We start from the raw sequence: 11,662 nt of genomic DNA on the forward strand, positions 1-11,662 counted from the left end.
AAACATGAGGCAATGGTTTTGTTCATTGTGATTCCGGTTGCCGCGTGTAATTCAATTATCCTCTTCGAATGGGTTGGGATATTTCGGTAGCACCGAAGATATTTCACTTTTTCTGGATCCATTTCATGGTTATGGTTCAGTTCAATCGAATTCAACATCCACTTCCCGTCAACTTGCAAAGAGATATTCATATGGGCTTTACAACCTTTTTTTGGTGTTGGATGGGATTTAATAGGGTTCAAACCCGTTGACCTGACATTTCTAGCCCGATGACAACCATAAGTTATATTCGACTTTACCTTGTTACACTTCTTAGAGATTGTTGTGATTGCACCGAAACCTTTTGCTTTCGCATAAGTAGCATAACATTCCTGGGCTTCGTATTCATATTCAAATATTGTTCCAACCTTAGGTTCCAATACCACCTCCAAATTTTGAGTTTCCTCCAAATTCTGATCTTGTATTTCCATGATTCTACAAATAAGAAATTCAAGACTTAAGAATATACACACATAACTATGTTTAAAAAAGAATTGAACTAGTCCACATGTACAATGCACTGAAACATTAAACAATCATACAATTATAGAATAATAAATTGGTCATTGAGAAAATGACATACGTAAATATATGTTCTAATATTTTGCTATCAGTCTAGATACAATATTTGCACCATACAACTACAAGTGACCTTAACTGCCTTACACAACCAGTCTAAGAGTGAGTCTATATTCTACTCATCAGAAGAAACAACAATTTTACATGGAAGCAAAAAAATCAAAAATGAAAGAGCGGAAAGTATGGACCATTTTTGTCTTTAACAAGCTGTGTAAATGCCTTTCCAGGTGAGTGAGTGAGTGAGAGAGTAAGAAATAGAGAGGGTTAACTTATTATTCAATCAAGAGAATTATAGCTAAAAGACATCTACAATCAATACCATCAGAATCAAAAATCCTATTTAAAAACCCTAATTTTATGAAATCTAAAAAACAAAAAACGTAATTTTTTCGTATGTGTACATTAGTTAAAGTGTTGAAATTAATTCCTTGTTGTCTTTTTTTTTATTTGGACCAAGTTCAATGTTTGTAATTGGGCTAAGTATTATTGCGAGTTGGGCGAGTACCTTTTGTCTTGTTATGGGGCCTAATGTTAGGATGAAGCTCAAGTCCATGTTATGTATTACCCTAAGTATTTAAAGGGGAGTGGAATGAAAAAAACAAGTAGTAGTAGCTAACAATTGTGCTGCCCCTTTTTCTGTTCCAAAGCCTACTCTCTCTCCTCCCTTGTGTTTCTTATTTCCTACGGCTACTGCTGCTATATTTTGGTCAGTCCCTTTGCACCCATTTTCTTGATTCTTCCTCCGCTAAAATTGAAGGATAGGCTAGGGAATAGCCAACAGAAAGAATCAAATGTAGATTAGTGGGGAGGAAAGTGAGAGAGATACCTGTGAGAGAGAAGAGATGGAGGTGGTGTGTCGGTGGTGGTAGTGGCGGGTTTGGGGTTACCCGTTGGTGGTGTTGCGATGAGAGGAGAGTGGGTGAGATGGAGGAGAGTGGGTGAGATGGAGGAGAGAGAAGAGAGGAGATCGTGGTGGTGTGGTGCGTCAGTGGAAGTCGGGGGAATCTTGGTGCAAGTCGCGGGACTAGTTGTGGTGCAGCGTTGGTGGTGGCGGGCTGGTTGATCGATGGGGGTTCCAGTGGTGGTGGCCCAGCGTTATCTGGGAGCTCCGGTGGTGGTCAATCGGTGGTGGGCCGGTGTATGTGAGAAGCTTGGGTGCTGGCTCGTTTTTGGAGGGAGAGAGGAACAGAGAAACATATATTCACTTTCCCAAAATTTTTTGAAATGGGAAGGTTTCTTTCTCGCGCGTTTGAACGGAAGCAGGGGGACCTTTACCATCCACGTCAGTTCGGGATGCAAGTCGGGATTTGGGTTCCTACTGATAGCAAAATTGTTACACTATTTTTGGTATGTAACTTTTTTTTTGGTAATGCAAGGTGTTCCGGACCAGATTACGTAAACCTCAGACTATTCCCTACAACCCCTCTCACAGCCGTTTTACACGCTTACGCGTAAGGGTGAGGTGACTCCAAGAGTTATTAGTAAGGAGAATCAAACTCAATACCTTAAGTCACAAGATAAGATCTAAGTCTCTGACTAAGACTTTACGTGGAAACGGTGGGTTTTCCACTACTCGCAGTTGCGAGCCCCACCATGCGTTTATTTTTATAATCTGAGTCGTCATCCTGTAGTGCCAACAGAGTAGTATGTCAACGCAAAAAAAATAATATGACCGTATATCAAAAGTTGAATTTCGGTTTTTAAAAATGGATAGTGTGATGTTGTCAAGTTAAACTATCCATAATCATCCATTTTATAAACTAATATTCAAATTCTTTTATTTATTTATTTGATATTCAAAATCTTGCCAACAGGGCTACACCGTGTAGTGCGTTTGATCCGAACGTCCATTTCGGTGCGGATGGTTTGGATTTAATTCGAACTCCTACAAATCATAACCGTCCATTGTTCGGAGAAAAAATTGAACCGCTGAGATGAATGGCACACTACACGTGTGGTGCGCAAACCATGGTTTCCATCCACAGCGCTCCTCTTTGTATTTGGACTTAGAGCAACCAGTAGCAGAGTGTTTTGAAACGGAGAGACTATGGGGGAATCGATCGAAAAGCTGTGGGAAGAAGTACGAGAGCTCAGCCTAGGAACTCAGGTGGAGCGCCTCCCCTCGCCGCCGACCCCGCTGGAATTCCTCCGCCACTTCGTCTCCCAAAACAAGCCCTGCCTCATCTCCAACTCCACCCACCACCACCACTCTCCCTCCCTCTCCCTCTCCCTCTGGTCCTCCGACCTCCACCTCCTCCGCTCCCTCTCCTCCTCCACCGTCTCCCTCCACCTCACCCCCTCCGGCCGCGCCGACTCCCTCGCCCCTCACCCCTCCCTCCCCTCCGACTCCCTCTGCTTCGCCTCGGCCCACGTCGAACCCACCCCCTTCCCCCTCGCCCTACGATCCATCTACTCCTCCGACATCGACTCGAAGCTCGTTGCGTACGCGCAGCAGCAGAACGACTGCTTTCGGACGGAGTACGCTGGGCTTGCGGGAGACTGTGAGGCCCATATCGATTGGGCCAGTGAAGCCCTGGGGTGTTTTCCTGAGGCTGTGAATTTGTGGATTGGGAATGAGTTGTCGGTGACCTCGTTCCATAAGGATCACTACGAGAATCTGTACGCTGTTGTTACGGGGGAGAAGCATTTCCTCCTCCTTCCGCCCACCGACGTCCACCGGATGTACATCCGGGACTACCCTGCTGCTCACTACCACTACTCAAAGGTCTGTCTGTTTTATATATATATTGTATGTGGTGTAGTAGTAGACGTATATGGATGGAGATACCATACGTAACAGCTTTTTCATGATACCGTTTGATTGGCTGAGTTTGAATTGCAAATACTGTCGTCTCTGGCGTTTGAAGGAAGCAATTGATGGAATGATTAATATTCTATTGAGTATTGAACAACCGATTAAAAAGCATATGGGAGGAATTAATTTTAACTGTCCCATTTGATCTAGATGCATTCTTTAGCTACATTACATGATTACCGTTTCATGTGAATAAAGACAAGAAAATAGTGCATTCCTCCCCCTTCCGCCCACCGGCGTCCACCTGATGTACATCCGAAACTACTCGGCTGCTCAGTACTCCCACTCAAAGGTCTGCCTGTAAATTGTAATGCATACTGGATGAGTAGACGCATATGGTTATGCATATGGACATGTATATGCAATTTGTTTTTTGTGATTCCGTTTAATTGGCTGAATTTGGTGTAGGATTAGATTGCAAATACCACATGTCTGGTGTTTGAATGACACAATCGATGGAATCATTACATACCTATTGAACAGCTAATTACAGATCGTAAGACATTTGGTGGGAATTTATGTTAACAGTCCCTTTTTTTATGCAAATGTACTCGATTTCCGTTCTTTATCAATATAGATAGATTACCATTTCATGTGCGGAAAAAAGAAGTTAAAAAGTTAATTGTGATTTCTGATGGACAGTTTTGTTAAAATAGTGCATTTGGATAAAAGGGCAATGTTAGAAGTCATTTCCTACATTGGTTATTAGTCAGCGGTGATTTTACATTCATTCACCCTTAGTTGGTCTAATCAAACATGTCTTTAAGGACTGAAGCTACCTATGGTGGTTTTTCCGTTTTTGTTCTTTACTTCTTTAACATTGGTCGGCTTAATCAAACATGGGTTTAAGTGCGAAAGATTTGGTTCTGATTTGCAGGACAGTGGAGGGTTCAAATTGGAGCTTGAGGATCCAGTGAGATATGTGCCTTGGTGCAGTGTGGATCCTTACCCGTCTCCAGAGAATATGAAGATGGAAAAGTTGAAATTTCCGTTGTACTTTGATGGACCAAAGCCGTTTGAAGTCACAGTAAAGGCTGGGGATATTCTTTACTTGTAAGTTTTATTCTTCTTGGTTATCATTCTTGTTGCTACTTATATGGACTCCAGATTTGTTCACAGATCTGAACTTTGGACCCTGATAATGGAACGGTAATTGACAAGCTGAAACATTTTTTTTGATCTGTACTTTTTGGTTGAGAGGGGGACATTTAAAATGTCACTTTGCAATCAATTAAGGGCCCCCTGTGTATCAGGTGATGGTCAACAACTCAGGCAGGAAATGCTGAGAAGCGGCTAACAATTCAAATTTTACCAAATTTGAATACGTTGACACAAGAACTGTAGAAGTGATGAGATGTGGTATGACCATTTGGTTCAGCTACATTCTAACTACAATATTAAGATCTTAGTAGCACGAAGCGAGAGCGGGTGCGAGGGTGTGGAAGTACCTAGAAGCTCCTAAGGTTGGGACTTGGGAGCGCCTAAGGAGCGTATATAGATAATATATGAATACATATATAAAATATATTTAAATACTTAACCATTGCAGGAAAAGTGATATTTATTGAGATTTTTCTCGATCTTTAAGGGGTATTTTTAATGGAAGTTAGATATTTCTAATTTGCAAAACTTCTTGATTGATATGATGTTCATATTCTTATTTCCACAATGGCATTACTCCCTTAAAAGTAAGAGAATAACTGCCTTAACTGCCGATAAGCTCCCATCTTATTTAGGAGCGAGCTCCCGTTTAGAGGGGAGCAAGCTCCCGTCAAGCTCCCATCTTGGGAGCGCCGATTCGAGCTCCCGCCTTGGGAGCGCACCCATTTTAGAAGGATCCGGCTACTAAGATTAAGTTATTGTGCTGTAGATTTGTGCGTCAAAGATTGATATGTGAAATTTAGTTTTGAGTCACTTCAAAGAACTTTTACTCCAATAAATGATAACTATGACTTATAGATTTGTGCTTTTTGAAGTGAACTATGAAAAATGAATATGCACGTTAGGGGTTGCTGAAGGACATTATCTCGTGAAGGTTTTCCTTTAGTGCATTAATTCAGTTGCCTGGCGAGTGTCAGTCAATTCTAATTTGCACTTTTTTTGGTTGGTCATTGGATATTGTACTTTGGTTATTTGGCCTCTAACAACCTTGGAGTGTAAAATGTTGTTTTCTATTGAATATATTGCTTATGAAGGAAATGCCTTCTTTGGTCTTCAAACTTGTACTGGTTTATAGAATGTCCTACTTGTTTCTGAACATAGTTAGGGATAGTTGAATGATGCTGGATTTCTGGAGTTTATGCAGGCCAAGTATGTGGTTTCATCATGTTAGACAGACTCCAGACAGCAGAGGACGCACTATTGCAATTAACTACTGTAATTATAACTTAAAGCTTCTTCTCTCGGTGTGACTCTAAAGGAGAATAAGAAACTAAAGTTCCTTTTTATATGGCAGGGTATGATATGCAGTTCGATATAAAATACGCTTACTTCAACTTCTTGCAATCAATTCCTCATCCATCAATATCGTTGCATGATCAGACACTGCATGAAATGCGATGTGTTGAATCATCTTCAGATAAATCTATTTGCGTTTCAGCGGATGAACCGGATACCAATGTCAAAGAGAGGGTGAATGTGACTGATAACAATGGTGACAGTGATGATGCTGTATCAAAACTGGTTCATTCTTTGAGAAGCTCTTGCTGAGAACATGCAAAAGCAGGAACAGTTATAATCTTTGCAATGAATATTGAACAAGGTTGCGAGAGGTCAGCCTTGTGATTGAGTGATGATGGTGATCAGCTGTGAACAGCTCTTTGAGAAGCTTTGCTTTGTAAATTTCTCAGCAGGTCGAGTCGTGGGAAATAGAAGATCCAAATGGGTTAAAACAAGCGCCACGAGCATGGTCTTGTTTCAATAAGACAAAAGATCAAGCTAGTTACCTGACCTGGCTGGGGCTTGGTTTTATTGGTGTTATAAAAAAAGGTTCATTTTGCAGGGTCCTTGTTTTTGTGGCATATCTACTGGATTGAAAACATTAGTGTCTGGCTTCAGATGAAATGATTTGTGTTACTTGTTGAGCCCCTTACCCAAGCTCCACAAGAGTTGTCTTGATAAGAAAATGGGATTTCTAATTTCTCTTCATAAGTATCATGGCTATTATAGTGCATGGACTTGTATGATGTACTAATAGGTGTCTATTTGAGGATTGGAAGATCCAAGCCTATTCTGCCAATCAATTGGCAGCTCATTCTAAGATTTTTTTAGGTCGGTGGTTAGGTTTTTCATTTGGCAGTTGCTACCGTCACAAAGTAAGGTACAGCGTCTCTTCCTCTGTTATTGCTTTTGCGAAAAAGGAGAATGCCTCTCTCTCTCTCTCTCTCTCTCTCTCTCTCTCTCTCTCTCTCTCCATATCGAGTATAACATATATATTTCATATATATACATACATACATACTAGCGTTTTGCTCGTTGGATGAACGAGGATAGAAAAAAAAGTCAGTGAGTACCTCTTTCCTGTTGTACTATGCATCAGGGGTCGACATGTATGACTCTTGAAATTTTTACTTCCTTTTTTTGCCAAAAATTACTCCAGGAAAATCCCGCAACAGTAAGAAGACTAAGACAAAAAGAAAGAATGTAGTTTTCATGAAGGACCGAATAGCCATAGGTTTTATTGCCCCAACAAGGGCTAGTAGAACAGAGTTGGAGGCTTCGCAGCAATGTTTAAGAGGGTGTAGATCGCATTACTATAACCTTTGACCTTTTGACTACCCAAATCGCATGAGAGTAAGCCATGGACCACAAGATTGCCAACTTGCTGGTCGGTTGATCTTTCTTTTGCATGATTCCTCATCTCTTATAAAGTGGATTTAGCAATCCTATAAGCTGAGCAAAATTTTTTATTGCACAGCATTTTATCGGTTACAAGAACAAGAGTATGAGCATAAGGGTGAAAGTGTCTTTAAAAACTAGTATCTTGAATGACTAAAATTCACGAGAGCGTGAGCGTGGGAGTTCTCAAGAATTATGTGATTAATTCTTCATATAACATAAAATGAGTCTCATCAAAATCTCATATGACAAAACTTAGTTATTTATGTTTGGTAATTGATTTTCAATCTCCACTTTCTTATATTCTCTTGATCTTGCCCCTTTCTTATATTTGTACTCCTCTTTTTATCGTCTTAGAATGTGCATTACAATCTTACGCTTTCAAGTGTAAAAAAAAAAAAAAAACTTATGAAAGGCTAATCATTTAAATTCACATATAAAAAGTCTACAAAGGGTTGAATTTGTTAAAAAAAGAAGAATGTGAAAATCATCTTTATGTTTCAAGTTTTGACTTGTTTATCACCTATCAAAAATTAAATTTGTATGACATGGGGTTAGAGTCATTCCACATGTATGAGTGTGTGGGGCGGTGGAATATATGTTTATCGGGCTGTTCGGGTGAAATATAGGTTTATCAGGCGACCCCTGTCTAGACATATGTTGTATTCACAGTTTCCATTGCTCCTCTTTGTATTTGTTGCACGATGTGGCGGTTCCTAACAATAAATTTTAAAAAAATTAACCATATGATATATAGACCTCAGATGCGTGCAAATTATCTACTCCAATAAGTATTCCATCCGTCCGGATTTAATAGTATTTTTTTGGAGTTCGTGCCATTTTTCAATCGATTATATTTTCCAATTTATAAGGTCTTACGTGATTTCGAAAACATTGTATTATAGAACAAATTGAGATCTATCAAACAAGATCCATATTCGATATGAAATTCATTACGGATTCAAAGATATAACCCATTTTTTAGCCGGTTAAAATAGAACTAGGGACAATTCAATCCGGATGGAGGGAGTATTTTTCAGTGATCGATTAGGTGTGTGGAACTCAATTTGTGTTTCCACATAAATGATCCAAGTCAATTACTCTCGTCCCAAATTCTTGGTCCTTTTTACTATTTGGAACATGTCAAAAAATTAGCTATATCTTTTAATTTATAATATTTTTTATATTAAATATGGATCTTATTTGATAGATTTTAATTAATTTTACTAAACAAGATTTTCGAAATCATAAAAAAATATTATAGATTGTGACATATAGACAATTGTTTGAATGACACAAAAGTAAATAGGACCAAGAATATGGGATGGAGGGAGTAGTAGTTTTAGAATAATTTTTTGAGGGGCTCAAGGAAAAACAGCTCAATCAAAATACATATGAGTGCTTACTCCAATCTTTCGATTTTTCATTATGAATTCCTAATGATTTTTGAAGAAAATTTAAATAACTTGATCAAGTACGCATAGTTATCCAATTATAATTTTAAAATTAACGAACACTTTGAATCATTTTTATTTCAGTATCCGCACACACCCCCACACGCATGTGCACACAATCGGCATGCATAGTATTTGTAAACCGAAGGGTGATAATGTCATTTACTTTAGACAAGAATGATCATTTCCTTTGAAAATTGATTTACACACACCCCTTTTTGATGCACACATACTCTTTTTTGTCCTTTAGTACTTGAATTTACCAAACAGTCCCTACAATTTATGAAAAGTGTATTGTTTCAGGGACTTTTTGGTAAATTCATCTGCTAAAGGGCAAAAAAAAAAAGGAGTGTTCTGCATTAAAAATAGAGTGTGTAAATCAATTTCCCTGTTTCTCATTCGTGAAATTGTTTATTGGGTTAAAGACATGCCAATGGTTGATGATGTATGTGTTCATGTGTACTCCCCAAGTACTAATACTTGGAGACATCTCAACAGTTATCTGTCGCCTGAATGTTTGCGGCGTTGTTTTGGGATCGGAGCATACTCAGATGGAGTTTATTACTGGTGGGCTGGTACTGGGGTCCTTGCATTTGACATGGGCAATGAGGTTTTCCGAGTGATATCTGTTCCTTTTATTCTTCCATCAGGGGTTGATAAATGTGACGTAAAACCATACAATGCTGACCGTATTGCTCTGTATCAATTCAAAGGTTTCCCTGAGAGTGGAATTGACGACTGTTGTGACATCTGGGTGATGGAGGAGGAGGGCAGTTGGATCAAACATTTTAGTGTTGGACCGATTCCTTGTAGAGCTTTCCAACAGGGGTTTTGGAAGAACGGCAAGCTTGTTTTCCTCAAGCTTATTCTGGGTTGGGTTTTTCAGCTGGTCTTGTACAATCTATGTACTCGAGAACTCAGATATCTTGGACCTAAAGAGCATTTTATTTGATATCAAGCTCTTGTTTACCACGAAAGTCTGGTATCTGTTAATGGTGGAATACACCAAACGAAGGACAAATTGTCTGATTCAAGCTCAATACTTCTTCAGTTGGAGCCCAGTATCCCACACTTTGATCCATGACCCGATATGAAAAAATAACATAGAAACTTTGTTCGCAGACTTGCTGTGACTTCCCATTGATTGGCTTACAATCAGTTCCAATTTCTGTTAGTATTGACGTGTTTGCAGTATGTTATACAAGTGTTGGAGTTTACATATGTACGATTATTCTAATCCAATGTGTTGCTATCTCTCTCGTAAATGTTTTATTTAATGGCCTCTACTCATTTATGGTTCTGATTCGTAGTATACAAGGCTGATTATGTTTCTAGGCATTACTGCATTGTTTCCTAAATCTAAACCTTGCAAGATTGAGTGATGGGAAGATGCAGACAATACATTCCATTTGAATTTACCATACAGTCGGGATCTTTAGGCCCTTATGGTTTCAGCACTTTGGGTACTTAATTGCAGAATACTCTTACACTTTATTAAAGCCCTAAAGCAGAGACATAAATTTATTTTATCGAAGGCCCTGATTGATCATCTTGTATGACTATGGTGAGATTCAAGATATAGGAACTCTTTATTTTGTTGAATATGTTTTAAAGGTAAGATCTGCCATATTCAGTTATCATCTTTCTTGAATCATTTTATATACATGAAAAATTTCGCAACTATTCTGTTCTTTATATTCTTTGACTGCCCTCCAATGATATGCCTAGAGAGCAGTGACCTCAAGCTGTTTTGGTTGTAGCGTGACTTGGAAGCATGTGACACCAAGTATTGTTGCATAAATACCCTTCTAGTTAACATGGGGTGAGACTATTCAAAGGTTGTAAGGCAGGGTGGGCATTCAGACCAAATTTAAAAGCTATGTTTGCCCTGACAAAATTGAAAAGGAATGCTTTCCCCAAGCAATTTTTTTGCGGCGCAGCCATCCTTGATTGAGTTCATATTTTTGGTAACGTGTACATCAAGGTGGGGTACCGTCCTCTAGTCTTGTGTTAGTTTCATCAGAAATCTAGTTATAAGAGAACTTGTTATACATGAAAACTATCTGTGCATCCATGTATTGAACATTTTCTAAATTAGTCTTTTTGCCAGTGAGAAACAAATGGAAATCCAAGCTTCTATATCCTAGTGAAATCCCGGCCTCTGTTATAGCCACTTGATTAAAATCTACCTTGGCACTTACCATGGCAGAGATGGTCTTCACGCAAATGCAGCCAACGATTTTCCTGGTTTTTCAAGAGACTGAGGATTCAGGCTGTTGCCCAGTAAACAACCAAATCTACTATCATGTGGAAAATTAGCGCAATAAGAGCTTCAGAAATAGGGTATTATACTTCAACTAATACCAAATCATTCCTTCCATACCAACTTTTAGAGTATAGTTTGACCCAACCTAATGAGCTTACATAATTTCCTACATCCATATGTGTAACAGTAACTGTAAGTCTTGGGAAACAAAAAAGTAACCGTAGAATGTTGTATAAAAAGCTTGCTATTTAGGCCGATTCTTTGTGCGGACACATCTAGAATTTCACTTCCCTGAAGTCCCTACACTTCCACAGTAGAGGACAGGACACGTTCTGGAGTTTCATTTTTAGTTGAAGTGATTGGTGTCTCAGTGTACATCTTATACTCATTTCCTTCTAGTTTGTCGAGGATGCACTTATTCATGCTTGTACAGCACAAGTCTGAGCTTATGTTCCTTGGGATGTTGAGTGTTAATATGCGCTCAGTAATACCTTACTATGTTTCAGTGACTGTTTACTACTTGATGGGAATGAATTTATGTTTCTGAAATGGGTAAGCCAAATGGTATTAGTTGGTAGTAGGGTTCTTAGTTGCAGTATACTCTGCAATAATGGTCACTGTTTCATCTTATGGATTACCGCTAACAGTTCGTGTACCCTGATGCACAGAAAC

General features: G+C 39.1%; 2 protein-coding genes across 2 annotated transcripts; both read left to right on the forward strand.

Moving 5' to 3' along the window:
- Positions 1 to 2,596: 2,596 nt before the first annotated feature.
- LOC131308558 (lysine-specific demethylase JMJ32) lies at positions 2,597 to 6,815 on the forward strand. Its single transcript, XM_058335503.1, has 4 exons — positions 2,597 to 3,343; positions 4,311 to 4,486; positions 5,739 to 5,809; positions 5,889 to 6,815. The coding sequence occupies exons 1-4, from the start codon at positions 2,666 to 2,668 to the stop codon at positions 6,140 to 6,142; spliced, it is 1,179 nt and encodes a 392-aa protein (XP_058191486.1). The 5' UTR covers positions 2,597 to 2,665; the 3' UTR covers positions 6,143 to 6,815.
- A 2,336-nt stretch (positions 6,816 to 9,151) lies between these two features.
- Positions 9,152 to 10,106, forward strand: LOC131306934 (uncharacterized). Its single transcript, XM_058333365.1, has 3 exons — positions 9,152 to 9,613; positions 9,847 to 9,915; positions 10,035 to 10,106. The coding sequence occupies exons 1-3, from the start codon at positions 9,152 to 9,154 to the stop codon at positions 10,104 to 10,106; spliced, it is 603 nt and encodes a 200-aa protein (XP_058189348.1).
- Positions 10,107 to 11,662: the final 1,556 nt, after the last annotated feature.

Source organism: Rhododendron vialii, chromosome 11a, assembly GCF_030253575.1.
Source record: "Rhododendron vialii isolate Sample 1 chromosome 11a, ASM3025357v1".
Lineage (NCBI taxonomy): Eukaryota > Viridiplantae > Streptophyta > Magnoliopsida > Ericales > Ericaceae > Rhododendron > Rhododendron vialii.